Below are 16,706 nucleotides of genomic sequence, written 5' to 3'. Positions count from 1 at the left end.
TGTTCTGTCTCTTCAGTACGAGATTGTAAAGCTGTAACATGCTGGTTACAATACCAGTAAGCCAGCGATAGCCTGCAACAACCCCAACCTGTTAACATGGGCCCTTCTCACCTCAACATCCCAGCAGCAGGGGGCCCTGTATCCTGCCCCACACCGACCTACAGCGAGGGCTAGGCTAGGCTCAGCACCCTGACACCTGTCGCTGCGTGGAGCAGTCGTGAGGGTGGAGCAGGACCTGGGCTGCCATGCCCTCTGATGCAAGAGGAACATGCACTCCTTCCTACTGGAGGCGCAGCAGGAGAGAAATGACGCTAGGTAGCGTGCGGGGCATCACAGGGCATGGATCCCAGGTTGCTGGATCCACACTCAGTGTGCCAGTTCCTGGAAAAAGTGAAAGTGCCATGCTCCCAGCAGGCTGCCTCATTTCCTGGCAGGGAGCTGTATTTTTAGCCTTCGAGGTTTCTAGTTCCACTCGATCCATAGTTCCATCAATAGAATAGTTAACCTTAAAGCCTTGACAACAAAATGAAGCAGCAACACCTTGGGCAGGAGCGGGGAGGCATGTGCCGTTCTCCCCCCAGACTGGTGCACCCGTGGTGGCTGGGCTGCAGCAGTGAGCCAGCCGAACCTGGCGTCAGAACGCACCTGCCCTATCTCCTTCCCCCGTGATCGGGACATGCCTGCCCAGCCTCCCCTCCAGGATTCATGGGCTGCTGCAGGCTGGCGGCAGCGCTCAGGGAGCTGGGAAGTGCCCTTGTAGGACCGCACAATGTGTCAGTGCAGCACTTCCACGCACACAATGTCACTCTTCACAGCTTGCTGCAGACTGGGCTCTTTTCACACTGCAGGGACAAGGAGACTCTAGCCAGCCCAGATTACGAACCCCTTTGGACTGCAGAGCTTGTCCCATCTCCTGGCTCATCCCAACAGCGCTCGCACCTGGAGCAGAGCCCCACGCTGCCCGCAATTGCAGAGCTGAGAACTGGCCCCGAACCCTAGCAGACAAGGGGCTGTCATGGGGAGTGTGTCAGTCACCTGCACGTCCCATTCCTCGGGAGCACACAGCCCTTTTGACCTAGATTTCTTTAGAGTTTCTCAGATGCTTCAGACCCATCTGGGCACTCATTGCCAGCCAGCCAGAGCCACCTACCGCACTGGTGCTGGCAGGGGTCCGCCCAGACACATCCCAGAGTGTACACACACACACACTCCCATCTGCTTCCCAAAGCCAGGGGATCTCTAACTGCGCTAGCACCAGCAGACAGGTTGCTAACTGGGCACTGGGGGTGGGACACCAGACTGAATATGTTCATGGACCATCTGGTCTGGGAAGTGCACTGTTTCACAAGCACAGGGAAGGAGGACTGCAAATGCTGGGGCCGGAGCAGGTACTGTATAGGGAAGGCAGGCACCCCAAGCACTGCTCAGGGTCTGCCGCACCCCAAGCACCCCAGCAGCATCCGCTGCCACCACGACAGACACACAAATCCAAGTGTCATGATCTGCACCAGGCCGGACTAAACACACCCTCGCAGGCGCATCAGGCACCAGTCACACAGCCATTCAGTACAAATGGCCAGACCAGGCCAGAGCAATGGTCCACCTAGCTCAGTGTCCTGTCTTCTGACAACGGCCAGGGCCAGGTACTTCAGAGGGAATGAACAGAACAGGGCGATTACCGAGTGAGCCATCCCATTGGCTAGTCTGTTTCTGGCAGTCAGAGGCTTAAGGACACCCAGAACATGAGGTGAAATCCCTGACTATCTTGGCTAATAGCTGTTGATGGACCTGTCCTCCAGAAACTTACCTAATTCTTTTTTTGAACCCACTTATACTTTTGGCTTTCACAACATCCCCTGGCAACCAGTAACACAGGCTGACTGTGCACTGTGTGAAGTATTTCCATTGTAAACCTGCTGCCTATTAGTTTCATTGGGTGACCCCTGGTTTGTCTGATATGTGAAGGGGTAAATAACACTTCCCTATCACTTTCTCCACACCAGTCATGATTTTAGACCTCTATCATAACCCCCCAGCCCCCCAGCATCTCTTTTCCAAGCAGAACAGTCCCAGGCTTTTTAATCTCTCCTAGTATGGAAGTTGTTCCATCCCCCCGATCATCTTTGTTGCCTTTCTCTGCGCCTTTTCCAGTTCTGATTTATCTTTTTTGAGACGGGGCAACCAGAATCACACGCAATATTCAAGGTGTGGGCATACCATGGATTTATAAAGAGGCATTATGAAATTCTCAGTCTTATTGTCTGTCCTTTTCCTAATGGTTCCTACCATTCTGTTAGCTTTTCTGAGTGCTGCGGCACACTGAGTGGATGTTTTCGCAGAACTATCCATGATGTCTCCAAGATGTTTTTCTTGAGAGGTAACAGCTAACTTAGACCCCATCATGTTGTATGTATAGTTGGGATGATGTTTTCCAATGTGCATTACTTGGCACTTATCAATTCGAATTTCAACTGCCATTTTGTTGCCCAGTCACCCAGTTTGGGGAGATCCCTTTCTAACTCTTCACAGTCAGCTTTGGACTTAACTATCTTGAGTAGTTTTGTATCGTCTGCAAATTTTGCCCCCTGACTGTTCATGGCCTTTGCCAGATCGTTTATGAATATGTTGAACAGCACTGGTCTGGGCACAGACCCCTGGGGGACACCACTATTTACCGCTCTTCATTCTGAAAACTGACCACTTTCCTGTCTTTTAACCAGTTACTGATCCATGAGAGAACCTTCCCTTCTATCCCATAACCGCGGAGTGTGCTTAGGAGTCTTTGGTGTGGGATCCTGTCAAAGGCTTTCTGAAAGTCCAATACACTATATCCACGGGATGGCCTTTCTCCGCATGCTTCTTGAGCCCTCAAAGAATTCTAGTAAATTGGTGAGGCCTGAGTTCCCCTCACAAAAGCTATGTTGACTCTTCCCCAACATATTGTGCTCATGTGGGGGGGGGGTAATTTTGTTCTTTAGTTTCAGCCAATTGCCCCGGCACAGAAGTCAGGCTTACCAGCCTGTCAATTGCTGGGATCACCCCTGGGGCCCTTTGTAAAAATACCCTCCAGTCATCTGGGGGCTGATTTCCGCAATAGGTTTTGTACGCCAGTTACTAGTTCTGCAATTTCATTTGAGTTCCTTCAGAACTCTTGGGTGGCTAACACCTGGTCTGAGAGACTTATTACTGTTCAATTAAACAGTTTCTTCCAAGACCTTCTCTACTGACACCTCCATTTGGGACAATTCCTCAGATCTGTGCTGAAAAAGACTGGTTCAGGTGTGGGAATCTCCCTCACACCCTGTGCGGCGAAGACCAAAGCAAAGAATTAATTTAGCTTCCCCACAACAGCCTTGCCTGTCTGGAGTGCTCCTTTAGCACCTCCATTGGGCACTGTGCCCCACTGTCGCTTTGGCAGCTTCCTGCCTCCGATGTACGTAAAAACATTTTGCTGTTAGTTTGTGTGTCTTTGGCTAGTTGCTTTTCAAAGTCTTTCTTGGCCTGCCTCATACTTTTACACTTCCCTTGCCAGAGCTTATGCTCTTTTCTAGTTTCCTCATTGGGATCCGAGTTCCAATTTTTAAAGGAGCCTTTTTGCATCTAACCACCTCTTTTATTCCATTGTTTAGCCAGGGTGGTATTTTGTGGCTCGCTTATATGGGGGTTATACATTTCGTCTATTGTGGCGTTTTTAAGTCATTTAGCATTGGCCTGCTAAACCCAGTGTTGTGAGTTCAATCCTTGAGGGGGCCATTTAGAGATCTGGGGCAAAAATCTGCCTGGGAATTGGTCCTGCTTTGAGCAGGGGGTTGGACTAGACCTCCCGAGATCCTTTCCAACCCTGGTATTCTATGATTCTGTTTCCATGCAGCTTGCAGGCATTTCCCTCTTGTGACTGTTAATCTCCGTTTAACTAGCTTCCACATTTTTGTATAGTTCCCCCTTTTTGAAGCTAAATGCTGCTGTGGTGGGTTTCTTTAGTATTTTCCAACCTTAAAGGATATGAAATTTAACTACATTATGGTCACTATTTATGACAGAGTGGAAAGTTTTTCAAGTATTTTTCTGAAGCTTATCTGTGCCTCAGTTTCCCCTATGTGCTGAAGGGTTACCCCAAGGGTAAAAAGGGCTGTTTGCTGTCTGCAGCAGCTCAGAGACTCAGGTGTGGATGGCTCCCAGCTGTCTGGGGCTTGGGCCCCATAGCCAGGGAGTTTGTGAGAAGACAATGGCAACCCCAATCACTGGGACTTTGATCCCTAGCGACCAGCCACCATAGATGGCCCCAACTCTCAGCAGAAGGCCAAGCCATGTTTGCCCGGCTGGGGAACAAAGGCCTGGGGCTGAGGTGGGAGTTAAGTGGTGACTGTGGGAAGCAGTCGGGGCCCCTGAACTGGGACACAGAGAGGTCAGAAGGCCGGGGGTTGGGCTCTGTGCTGAGCAGGATGGACTAGGCTGTCACTTCCTTTTCTCTGGGCTAACCAAGGACTTCCTGTGCCGTGTCCAGCCAGCTAATCAACCCGCCTGTCGGCCGCGCTGGCTGAGTGTCCCTGCAGCCGCTGGCGGAGGAGCTGCCTGGCTCCCTAAGCCCTCACACGTCTCCCTTGGGGTCTGCCTCAGTTGCACTCACTGGCCGGAGCTCAGTGTGAAGCACAGGTGCTGAAGGACCGGAGGTTCAACTTAAGGAGGTGGTGAAGCCGTGTGGCTTACCCTGGAGAAAAGCGAGACCCTTAGGGGGTCTTCCGAGAGGCTGTTCCAAAGCTGGGGTCAGAGCACCAGCCCTGTGGATCTGTGATGCTATTACCAAGCGGTTCAGCTCTATTCACATCATGGACCAGATCCTGTGCTCCACAGAGGACTAAATCAAGAACTGTCTCTCCCTTTGGAGGAACCAAGACAAGCTGCTCCGAGAAGCAGTCATTAATGGTGTCTAGAAATTTTATCTCTGCATCCTGGGCTGAAGTGATATGTACCCGGTCAATACGGTAGCTGAAATCCACTCTTACTATTGGGTTTTCTGTTTTTGTCGCTTCTCTAATCTCGCTGAGCATTTCACAGTCACTGTCACCACCCTGGTCAGGTGGTGGGCAGCATATTCCTACTGCTACACTCTGACTACTCAAGAACGGAATTTCTATCCAGAGAGATTCTATGGTACAGTTTCATCCATTCAACATTTTTTCTATCTTTGACTACGTCTTCTTTCACATCCAGTGAGTGCCACTAGCTCAGCCTACTCTGTCATGCCTACGTATTTCGTACTCTAGTATTACAGTGTCCCATCAATTATCATTATTCCACCAAGTTTCTGTGATGCCTATTATAGCAATATCCTCGTGTACTACCAGGCACTCAAGTTCACCCATCTCAGTATTTAGACTTCTAGCATTTGTACACAAGTACTTACAAAATTTGCCACTATTTGGTTGTCTGCCTTCATGTGATGGAACTGACTGGGACTCTCTTTCATTTGACTGTTTCTCTTCAGTTCCTACCTGTATTTTATCAACTTCTATGGTCTCCTCTTTACTAGGGTATCCTCCTTTCCCAAAATATTCCCCCGTTCCTAATAAATCTAGATCCCTCCTCCCAAAGCCATCTTATCCACGCACTGAGACCCTGCTGTTCTGCCTGCCCTGAGCATGGAACTGAAAGCATTTCAGAGAATGCTACCATGGAGGTGCCGGACTTCGAGCTCTTACCGAACAGCCTACATTTGGCCTCCAGGACCTCTCACCTGCTTTTCTCTCTATCATTGGTATCTATATGTACCATGACCACCAGCTCCTGTCTAGATGCTTCAAGTGGTCACACCCAGCAGGCAAGTCACCATGCGGTTCTCTTAGTCATCACAAAGCCAGCTATCTATATTAGTAATAATCAAATCTCGCATTACTATTGCCTTCCTAATAACTGGGGACCTCAGTGCCAGAGGATACATAAGGAGTCTGGTGGCACCTTAAAGACTAACAGATTTATTTGGGCATAAGCTTTTGTGGGTCAAAAAACCTCACTTCTTCAGATGCACCATGACATCACCTGGAAGAAGGGTCCCAACTATGAGATCATTTCCCTCCGCTCCAGCCTGATGTTCTCTTTCCCCAAGACTTTCATCCTCCTCAGCAGCACAACGCTGTCAGACGGGGGGTGGAACCACTCTGCTGTTTTCCGGAAAGTCTCCTCTATGCACCTCTCGGTCTCCCTTAGCTCCTGCACTTCAGCCACTGTGGTCTCCAGAGCCTGCACTTGGTCTCTGAGGGCCATGAGCTGCTTGCAGCAAATGCCCACATGCGAATCGTACATGTTGCATTCAGTGCAATACACTGGACAGCCCCCACTCCGCTGCTGGATGGCTGCCTGCGATCTTTGTCTTATTTTTACTCTTGCAGGGGTTTCATTTGTTTGTTGGGTCTTTGGGGGGTTATTGGCCTAAGTGTAGAGGAAGTTTGTTAGGTGTATCTGGCTGTCACTCTCCCATCTGTTAGCTCCTCTGCTCACGTAGGAGCCGGCCCTGCCGCCCTGCCAAGGATCCTAAAGGGATTAGGGACCAGAGAACAGCAGTACCCTTTGCAGGCAGAGCCATGGCCAGGGGAAAGTCCAACACCTCTCCACAGGGCTGCCTTTCAGAACACAGCTCCTGGCACTCACCTGACCCAGACCAGCTCACAGGCAAGCAGAGGTAACACACTCTTCACGACCCGCTCCACAAGGGACTGGCTCCGACACTCAAGGGAGGGGCCGTACATGTACCTAGATCACTGCCAGGGAGAGGCAGAGCTGAGGATACAGGAAGCTGCCCTGGTAACGGAGAAATGGGGCGGGAGACTGAACCCCCAGACACAGAGCACAGCACAAGCTAGTCAGTTCTCAAAGTGCCTGGAGAGTAGCTCCGCAGCCTGTTCCTGCCTGAGACCCCTGCCAGCTGGTGAGCTTTTAAAATACCTCTGTCCCCTGGTGCTGTGTGAAAGATCCACTCCAACAGCAGGGGAAATAAAGTGTAAAGGGAAGACAGTGAAAGCTGGAGTGCTGTCAAAGGCACACACGAATCTCACTGGAAAACAGAGAGATTTCAATCAAGCCTTTCCCCGACGCTCTTAAGAGATACCTGCAACAATAGAAGGGAACCATTTTCAGACAGGGCTGTGATTTGTAAGTCGATACTGTCCCTTCAAAGCTGCAGGGAAAAGAAAAGGCAACAAGAAGCAGAATGAGTTAATGACATGAAGGGCCAAGGGGATCACGAGGGGTTTTACAAATATATCAGGGACAGGATCAGTGCGAGAGAAAGGAGGTCTAGTAATAAATAAGGAGGGAGATAAAATTAAGCAGGACTCAAAAAAGGCTGAGATTTTTTAAATGTCTTTAACCACCCAAATAAGGGCTTGTGAAAACAGCTGCTGGTAAAAGAAAACAGAAAACCGAAGATCGCTCTCGATAAAATCAGCTCATCAGGGTGCCAGGCACTGCAGGGTATCAAAGAGTCAGCTAATTAACCTACCGAACTACAGACAATATTGGTAAAAAATCATGGAGCTCTGGCGAGGAGTGAAAAACATAAAGGAGGTACTGATTTTCTATCCGAGAAAGAACAGTAACCCCGGCCCCCACAGTATGGCAAATCCAACCACAATCCCTAGTGAAAGAATGGAACAAAAACCGAAGAGCCACTCTGCAAACGTCGAGTGACAGCCACGGGGCTTATCCAGAACACGAGTTATTTCACTAGCATTACTGGCCAGAACTTTTGGACAAGCACAGTAGACACAATTTAACTGACCACCAGGGTATCGTTTGACACTGACTCACAACATTTGACTTGAATAATGAATTATAATTAAATTTGCAGAGGAGCTGGAGCAGAGAGGTGTTGCAAACACTGGAAAGCGCAGATAAATAATTCAAAGGAACCTAGCAAGGTTGGAAATACAGGAGAATTCAGCCTGGAAAAGTGTAGTGAATACAACCGGGGAAAACAGCCCAACGCAGCCATTCACTGGGACAGCCGAGAGATACACAGGGTGATGCTGAAAGCATCTGTGTTATTTCAGGCTGCAGAGGCAGCTCAAGCCCCACATCCTGAATGCTGTGACCCAGCCAGGCCCTTCAGTACCAACCGGTTCTGGCAAATGGGGGAATTCAGAGAAAAGCACCAGGAATGATGGAAGAGGCTGGAGGGAGGATGCCCAAGGAGAGGCTGCATGACCAGGAAGACAACCTCCCCTCCAAACTCCTCCTCACTGGCACACAATGCCTCAGCCATGGCGTCCCCCGGCACCTTGAATTTGATCAGAGAGGGCTCCTCACCCAGCAGACAAAGGTCGAACGAGATCCAGTGGCTGGAAGCTGAAGCTAGACAAATTCAGTGTAACAAAGGGTAACTAACCATTGGAACAACTTACCCACGGCCATGGTTGGTTCTCCATCACTGGCCATTTTTCAGTCAAGATGGGATGTTTTGCTCTAGTTCCATCAGGAATGAATCCAGGGCAGCTCTCCGGCCTGTGCTGCACAGGGGGTCAGAGCAGACTATCACTATGGTCCCTCTGGCCTTAGAATCTGTGCTCCCCACGGCGCTGAGCACCAAGCTCAGACTTCCGGCTTGGGTCCGGGGTCATGCCCCACACAGCCCCTGCCTGCATCTCTGACCGGGTCACTTTTCGGATCTGTTCCCTCCCCCCATCCCCAGCTCCAGGCCTCCTTCACCTCCTCCCCGCACAAAGGCTTCCACGTGGCCCCGCCGGCCTGCACCAGGCTCCTAGATCCTGCGGACCAAAGCACCTGCCTCACCTCACCCAGAGTCCTGCTAATGCTCCGTTCCTGTTTGCTGCTTGCAGAAGGCCCTGATCACCCCTGTGCTGGGGCAATGCAGAGGGGAGGATCTGGTCCCAGCCCCGAAGAGCCAGCAACCTCACTGAGAACAGGACCCCATGAGCACGACAAGCAGGGGAGAGGAGGGAGTCCGAAAGCAACAGTAAGATCCCAGGGCTGCATACAACTGGAGGCCCCAACTCCCCCCTGTGACGAGGGGGGAATTAACCAAGACCTAGACAGCCACCACGAGGCACCCCTGCCTTAGAGCCAGTGGGAGCTTAGCTTCCAACACCACTGGCCTTTGCTGGAGACCTTCCGACTGTCACCCTGTGCCTGCTCCACCCGGTCGCCCCTCGCTGCCCACGGCACATCAGGCTACGTCTGGAAGTGCTTTGGGCAGGGACCCAGGCAGCACGTGTTCTGGGAGGTCCCAGGCACAGGCTTGGGTGCTGGAAGAATGAGCAGATTAAAAGAGCAAAATCTGTATAACTTGGCAACTGACAACTCAGACAGGACAACAGCAACCAGCTGCTCGCCCTGCCTGCCGCCTGGGGCCCTGCAGGTCTCACCGCCAGCCAGGACGAGCTCGAAGATGCTGCAGGAGGTGACGCTGGTCCCTCGGGGTTAGGACTCAGTCCATGCCCCGCCACTTCCTTCATAGGAGATGTGGAGCAGAGCTTGTCTGCTTGTGATCAAAGAGCCCATGGCAGCGTCCCAGGTGCAGGCCTTGGTGACCTCCCAGCTGGGCAATTCCCTTCTGCCTGGCTGACCTGCGCCGCTAGCTCTCCCGCTCCTCACCACGGGGGTGGCGGTGCCGGGCAGTGCTGAACAGCTGCCAGGCCCCTCCTCGAGCGTACAGCTCCCTGGGGGTGAGCGATCCCCACCACAGCCCCAGGGCGCAGAGTCTGCGTAACACACCAGCAAAGCCTTCCAGCTCTGCACCGGAGCGGCTCGAGCACCGTCAGCTCTCCTGCCAGCGACAGCCCTTGTACCATGCACACTTCACACGGGCTGCTGGCACCGCTCGGCCCCAGTTCCAGAGCAGGGGCTGGCGGCTGCCTGCACCGCCCACCCCCGCCTCACGCCCCCCCTGCACCGCCCACCCCCGCCTCATGCCCCCCCTGCACCGCCCACCCCCGCCTCACGCCCCCCGTGCACCGCCCACCCCCGCCTCACGCTCCCCCTGCACCGCCCACCCCCGCCTCACGCTCCCCCCGCACCGCCCACCCCCGCCTCACGCTCCCCCCGCACCGCCCACCCCCGCCTCACGCTCCCCCCGCACCCGGGGCTGCCTGCACCGCCCACCCCCACCTCACGACCCCCGTGCACCGCCCACCCCCGCCGCCCGCTCCCCCGCACCGGGGGCTGCCTGCACCGCCCACCCCCGCCTCACGCCCCCCCTGCACTGCCCACCCCCGCCTCACGCTCCCCCGCACCGGGGGCTGCCTGCACCGCCCACCCCGCCTCACGCTCCCCCGCACCGGGGGCTGCCTCCACCGCCCACCCCCGCCTCACGCCCCCCCCTGCACCGCCCACCCCCGCCTCACGCTCCCCCTGCACTGCCCCCCCCGCCTCACGCTCCCCCCAGCACCAGGGGCTGCCTGCACCGCCCACCCCCACCTCACGCTCCCCCACACCAGGGGCTGCCTGCACCGCCCACCCCCACCTCACACTCCCCCACACCAGGGGCTGCCTGCACCGCCCCCCCGCCTCACGCCCCCCCCGCACCGGGGGCTGCCTGCACCACCCCCTCACACACCCTATGTCAGGGGCTGCCTACACTGCCCATCCCTCATGCCCTGCATACTGGGGGTTGCCTGCACCGCTCACTTCATGCCCCCCCACGCCAGGGGCTGCCTGCATTGCCCCCACTCTGCCTCACCCTCCTCCCCCCAGACTAGGGGCTGCTGCCTCTGCTCTCTTCCCCAGACATCCTGGCTCAGCATTCAAAGTGCATCACCCTCCAGGCCAGGGCTTGTCTGCTAATGCTGCTGACCCCACGTGAGGACAAAGGCAGCAGGAGGGGCAGGTACAGAGAACCCAGGCAGGCCGGGTGTGAAGAATGGAGGCTACACCAAGGGCTGGCAGGAGACAGTGAAAACCAGACCCCGGCGGACAGGAAGCCGGGCACATGTTTTATGAGGGAGAGGGAGCCTGGAGCTGTCTGTGGGAAGGGAGGCACCGCGCTGCTGCGGAGGGACCCCATATAACTTCCCTCTGTCGAGCGCTCTGACAACTGGAATCTCTCTGTAATTCAATAAGCTCTCAGGAGTTACAGGGCTTCATCCATCCTGCGGCCTTATTAACAGCCACTCCAGCGCTGCTCACACCACCCCTCCTGGCCCACGGCCTGGGGACAGGGCAGGCCAACACTCCCTGCAATGGGGCGCTCTCAGCACCTGGCCCGAGGGAAAAGGATCCCTGAATCCCGGGGAGCAGGGCCAGAGGGGATGGGATGGGCACAGGGCATCGCTCCCGGCTCACATGCCAAAGGGGCATAGCCAGGGGTCAGCTGCCTCCGCGTCACCCCAGGGCACAGCGCGCCCACAGAGCAGAGCACCTCCCCCCGCCCCAGTCCAGAGTAAGGGGGGCACAGCTCGGAGCTCCCCTGATACCCTCTGCCCCACATCTGAGCACCACACCCTCCAGCCCTGAGCGCCAACACCCCCACGATCCACCCCGCGGGATGGAGGGGGGCCGGGCACGGGGAGAGGTGAGACAATGGGCAGGGGTGAAGGGGCAGCTGGGGCTCTGGGACCCGGGGGGAACTGAGGAAACTGGGGAGCAGAAGGCACTGAGGGCAGGGGTAACAGGGGGGCCCAGGGAGCACTGGTTGGGGGGCAGGGTGGGGGGGCTGAGGGGGCAGGGAGCGGTGGTTGGGGGGCAGGGTGGGGGGGCTGAGGGGGCAGGGAGCGGTGGTTGGGGGGCAGGGTGGGGGGGCTGAGGGGGCAGGGAGCGCTGGTTGGGGGCAGGGTGGGGGAGCTGGTTGGGGGCAGGGAGCACTGGTTGGGGGGCAGGGTGGGGGAGCTGGTTGGGGGCAGGGTGGAGGAGCTGGTTGGGGGGCAGGGTGGAGGAGCTGGGGGGCAGGGTGGGGAGCTGGGGGGCAGGGAGCACTGGTTGGGGGCAGGGTGGGGGAGCTGGTTGGGGGCAGGGAGCACTGGTTGGGGGGCAGGGTGGGGGAGCTGGTTGGGGGCAGGGTGGAGGAGCTGGTTGGGGGGCAGGGTGGAGGAGCTGGGGGGCAGGGTGGGGAGCTGGGGGGCAGGGAGCACTGGTTGGGGGGCAGGGTGGGGGAGCTGGTTGGGGGCAGGGAGCACTGGTTGGGGGGCAGGGTGGGGGAGCTGGGTGGGGGCAGGGTGCTGAGCGGGGGGCAGGGAGCGGTGGTTGGGGGGCAGGTGGGGGGGCGGGGGCAGGGGGAGGTGACCCCCCGGGCTCAGGAGGTGCCGGGGCCCAGGGGAGCGGGGGGCTCTGCAGACTGGGCGGGGGGGGGGCACTGGGAGAGGGCGGGGCGGGTCTGTCACGCGCCGGGCGGGGGCCGGTTACCGGGTGACGGGGCCTCCGGACCGGGGTCGCCGCTGCTGCGTCCTCCCACCGCTTCCGCCCGCCGGGCCCCGCCCCCGGCGCGGGGGGCGATGGGAAATGTAGTGTCTGCCCCGCCCCCTGAGCCTGGGCGCCCCTCCCCCACCCACTGACACGGGAGCACCCCTGCCCCTCCCCCGCCCCCTGAGCCTGGGGCGCCCCTGCCCCTCCCCCGCCCCCTGAGCCTGGGGCGCCCCTCCCCCTCCCCCACCCACTGACACGGGGGCGGCCCCTGCCCCTCCCCCACCCCCTGAGTCTGGGGCGCCCCTACCCCTCCCCCACCCACTGACACGGGGGCGGCCCCTGCCCCTCCCCCGCCCCCTGAGCCTGGGGCACCCCTCCCCCTCCCCCGCCCCCTGAGCCTGGGGCGCCCCTCCCCCTCCCCCACCCACTGACACGGAGGCACCCCGCCCCTCCCCCACCCACTGACACGGGGGCACCCCTGCCCCTCCCTTTAGATTTGCGACTCTCCCCTGCGGTCGCCCCCCCACCCCCGGCAGCACTCAGTGCCCGGCGGGTGCCAGCGCTGGGGAGGGGGGCAGGGTCCAACCTCGCCCCCCGGGAGCGCCCAGGGCAGAGGACTGGACTCGGGCACCTCACTCTGCATCAGCAACAGCTGCCAGCCCCACAGGCAGCGGGGGCTTGTCTCACCTGGGCCTGCCAGCCCCCACCCGAGGGCTCTCAGGGGCACCCAGGAACTGGGGATCTAGGTGTCTCGATTCCACGATAATGACCCTGCTCTGAGAACAGGGGCCTGAAAGCCCAATGGCACATGTGAGCCCCCTGGGGTGGACAGGGCCCAGCCATCATCACCCCTAGATGGGCTGGTCGTCTGTCAGAAAGCCCGTGGCACACGAGAGCCCCCCTGGGGCGGACAGGGCCCCGCCATCGTCACCCCTAGACAGGCTGGTCATCTGTCAGAAAGCCCGTGGCACACGAGAGCCCCCGTGGGGCGGACAGGGCCCCGCCATCGTCACCCCTAGACAGGCTGGTCGTCTGTCAGAAAGCCCGTGGCACACGAGAGCCCCCGTGGGGCGGACAGGGCCCCGCCATCGTCACCCCTAGACAGGCTGGTCGTCTGTCAGAAAGCCCGTGGCACACGAGAGCCCCCGTGGGGCGGACAGGGCCCAGCCATCGTCACCCCTAGACGGGCTGGCCCGGTCTGTCAGAAAGCCCGTGGCACACGAGAGCCCCCCTGGGGCGGACAGGGCCCAGCCATCGTCACCCCTAGACGGGCTGGTCATCTGTCAGAAAGCCCGTGGCACACGAGAGCCCCCCTGGGGCGGACAGGGCCCAGCCATCGTCACCCCTAGACGGGCCATGGCACACGAGAGCTGCTGTCGGGGTTCAGAGTGGATGCTCTCTCCAGGAAGGGTCTGGTAACCAGACACACCCGGCCGCTTCCATTCTGCCCTTGGCTCCTTCGTTTGCCCCCATAGACCCGCGTTAGGGTTAAACCCATTTCCCCACTTGGAGTGAAAGGGCCGAGGGGGGCTGAGCCATGTTCTCAGGAGTCCTGAAGGGTCAGAATTCAGAGTGCAACTCCAGCCCCCTCCCTCCCCTGCCCGGTGCTGCCCTGGGGTACCAGCTCTGGCAGATGTCAGGGTCTTGCCCGGCTCTGTAGGGCGTTTGGGCGAAGGAGGTTTGGACAATCCCACAGCTCCTGGGTGTGGGGGAGCCTGAGCGTCTGCGGAGATCGCTCCATTTCTGTCTCCACAGCCCCCTTGGACCTGCAGTGCAGCCCGGGGGCAGGTCCCACTGGCTCTGGCAGGCCTCATGGGGCTGGACGGTGCTTTCGTTCCTGCTGCTGCCTAGGCCGCCAGCCGCCTCCCTGCTCTGCGAGGCCACGGCTCCAGGAGGCCAGCTCCAGCCACTGCCACTCGTGCTGCACCTGGGTATGAGCCGGCCTGGGTTCCGGGCTCCCCACTGAGCCAGACTGGCCGCCCAGGGGAGCCCGGTCGCTGCAGAGAGGAGAAAGCCGTTACTGATCCACACGGGGCTGGGGGGGCTGGGGAAAGGGTCTGAGCGCTGCAGGGGCGGAAGAGGCAGAGAGCAGCCAGAGGAAAGGCTCCATTGTCAGAGTGTCTGGGGGACCCCAAACCCCCTCCTGCCAGGCAGGGTCAGAGTTAGCCGGCTTCAGGACACCACTGCCCTTTAGCCCTCAGCCAGTGTCTCCCATGTGCAGATTGCTTCCCCGGTGCTCGCTCAGCCTCCCAGCAGAGAGGGGCCATGACGGGGCCCAGGCCACCGTGGGAGCAGCTCCCCCCCAGGCCTGTTGCCAAGCCCCTGGGCCAGTGTGGTGGGGTCACCCTGCGCCGGGGGGTGCGGGGAGCTGCTCACATCTCCCTGCCGGAAGCTCCCAGTTGCTCTGGCCCCATCCCCTGCTTTCCGGCGGGCAGAGCGGAGGGGGTTTCATAGATGTGCCGGCCGAAGGAGCATCTCTCTGACCTGCCTCCTGCACAGTGCCCAGAGGGCTGCCCCAGCCATTCCTGGGAAACGCGAGAGCTCTTCCCGAGAGCCCCAGCCCCACAAGCGAGTGCTCGGGGCTGGGCCGGGTTTCCAGCTCTTGCTCCTTCCACTGATTGCGATGCAGCGCAGCCCCGCCTGGGAACAGCAGAGCCGCTCTCGCCGGGAGTCCCTCTGGGCTCTGCCAGGAGCGGGGCTGCAAACGAGAACGGCCCCAGCCAGCGCCTGGCCCAGCCTCCTGCTTCCCAGCCCCTTGTACGCCAGGGCAGATGCCAAGACCAGGTGAGCCCAGGCCTGCGAGGCTCCCTACAGGGCTCTGGCTATCCCCGCTGAGGCTCCGCCGGCGAGTGTGTCCTGGATTCAGCCTCTCAATCCCCCCCGTCCTGGGAGCTTTGAGAAGAGCCATGGAGGAGTCCTGCCAATGAGGCCTGGAGTCCTGGGGGTGGATTGGCAGACCCCAGTCTGCACATTCACCAAGGGGGCAGCGTCCCCAGGCCTCGGGCATTTGGGCTCTCCCGAGGCATCCCTGTGGCTGGTGCTTTCAGGCCCTGCGCCTGGGGACCCCCTGCAGCTTGGGCCATCACACTTGGCGTCTGTCAGTGGCATTGTCCAACTTAAAACTACAGCCAGGCGCCCATCCCCGCCCCCCGCCAGCCACCCACTGCAGGCGTCCCCAGAGCTCCCCAGGGAAAGGGCTGCGGGGGGGACACACAGCCGGCACTTCCCACTGAATCCCAGCCACCAGCTCTCCTGTGCATGGGCGGTACAGGGGCTGAGTGCGAGGCACACGATGCAGGGCCCCCAATTCTCCCCCTTGGGAAGGCGTGGCTGTGACACGGGGGAACACCCTGCACCCCCATGTTCATCCTTAGAACATGACTGTGTGGTGTCCAGTGCAAAGTTTGTCATGTTGGGTGTCTTCGGAAGGCTCATGGTGCGCTGAGCATTGTTGTTATAGGTTGTAATTTCATGTACATAGTTATGTATTAGAGGGATCGCTGTTTTGTTCTAGATCTGTAAAATGCGACAGAGTCCTGTGGCACCTTATAGACTCAGACGTATTGGAGCATGAGCTTTCATGGGTGAATCCCCACTTCGTCAGACGCAGCTTTGTCGCTATGTACGTAGTTATGAGGCTGAAAATGTGCCCTCGTGGCTTAAAACAAGCCCAGGCAAAAACTCTCCCAGAACAGAGGGGCAGTTCACACCTCATCAGGGCATGTATGGGACAAACCCAGCCCAGCCTCACAGGAACAAAGGACACTGGCCCAGGCAGCAACAAAGGATCCGTTGGACTCTTGAGTGAGTCACCCCCCTTCCCTTGGTCAGTTGGGGACTATGATGAGGGAATGATCACCTGACCCTGAAATGGGGGTGGGGGGAAGCCAAGAGGGAAGAAAGAACGTGATAAAAGGGTGAGTGTTAAGAGCAGCTTAGAGTGTGTTTTGCTTTTATTTCATTTGACCAAATACAACTTGTGCTTTGAGTTATAATCACTAAATCTGTCTTTTGTAGTTAATACATTTGTTCGTTTGTTCTACCTGGAGCAGTGCGTTTGGTTTGAAGTGTGTCAGAGACTCCCCTTGGGATAACAAGCCTGGTGCATATCAATGTCTTTGTTAAATTGACAAACTTATATAAGCTTGCAGCGTCCAGCAGGCACAACTGGACACTGCAAGACGGAGGTTCCCAGGGTTGTGTCTGGGACCAGAGATAATGGCTAGTGTCATTCGGTTACACAATCCAAGCAGCAGCTGGCCAGAAGTGCCCACTCACGTAGCTGGGAGCAGCTCACATGCCAGAGGCTGTGCGTGAACAGACTGGGAGTGGGGTTCTCACAGCAGAGCAGTTTATCC

General features: G+C 58.1%; 1 protein-coding gene across 1 annotated transcript in view; it reads right to left on the bottom strand.

Moving 5' to 3' along the window:
* R3HCC1L (R3H domain and coiled-coil containing 1 like) overlaps positions 1-12,416 on the bottom strand; it is a 41,550-nt gene extending 29,134 nt beyond the window's left edge. The window contains exons 1-2 of the mRNA XM_045024617.1: positions 12,349-12,416; positions 8,397-8,501 (exon numbers count right to left, since the gene is read on the bottom strand). Coding sequence (XP_044880552.1) covers positions 8,397-8,430 — 34 coding nt within the window. The 5' untranslated portion in view covers positions 8,431-8,501; positions 12,349-12,416. The remainder of the gene's footprint in view (positions 1-8,396; positions 8,502-12,348) is intronic.
* Between the last annotated feature and the right edge of the window lie 4,290 nt (positions 12,417-16,706).

This window comes from Mauremys mutica, chromosome 7 (assembly GCF_020497125.1).
Source record: "Mauremys mutica isolate MM-2020 ecotype Southern chromosome 7, ASM2049712v1, whole genome shotgun sequence".
In the NCBI taxonomy this organism is placed as follows: domain Eukaryota; kingdom Metazoa; phylum Chordata; order Testudines; family Geoemydidae; genus Mauremys; species Mauremys mutica.
Note: the sequence above shows the minus strand (reverse complement) of the source record. Positions and strands in the feature narration are given on the sequence as shown.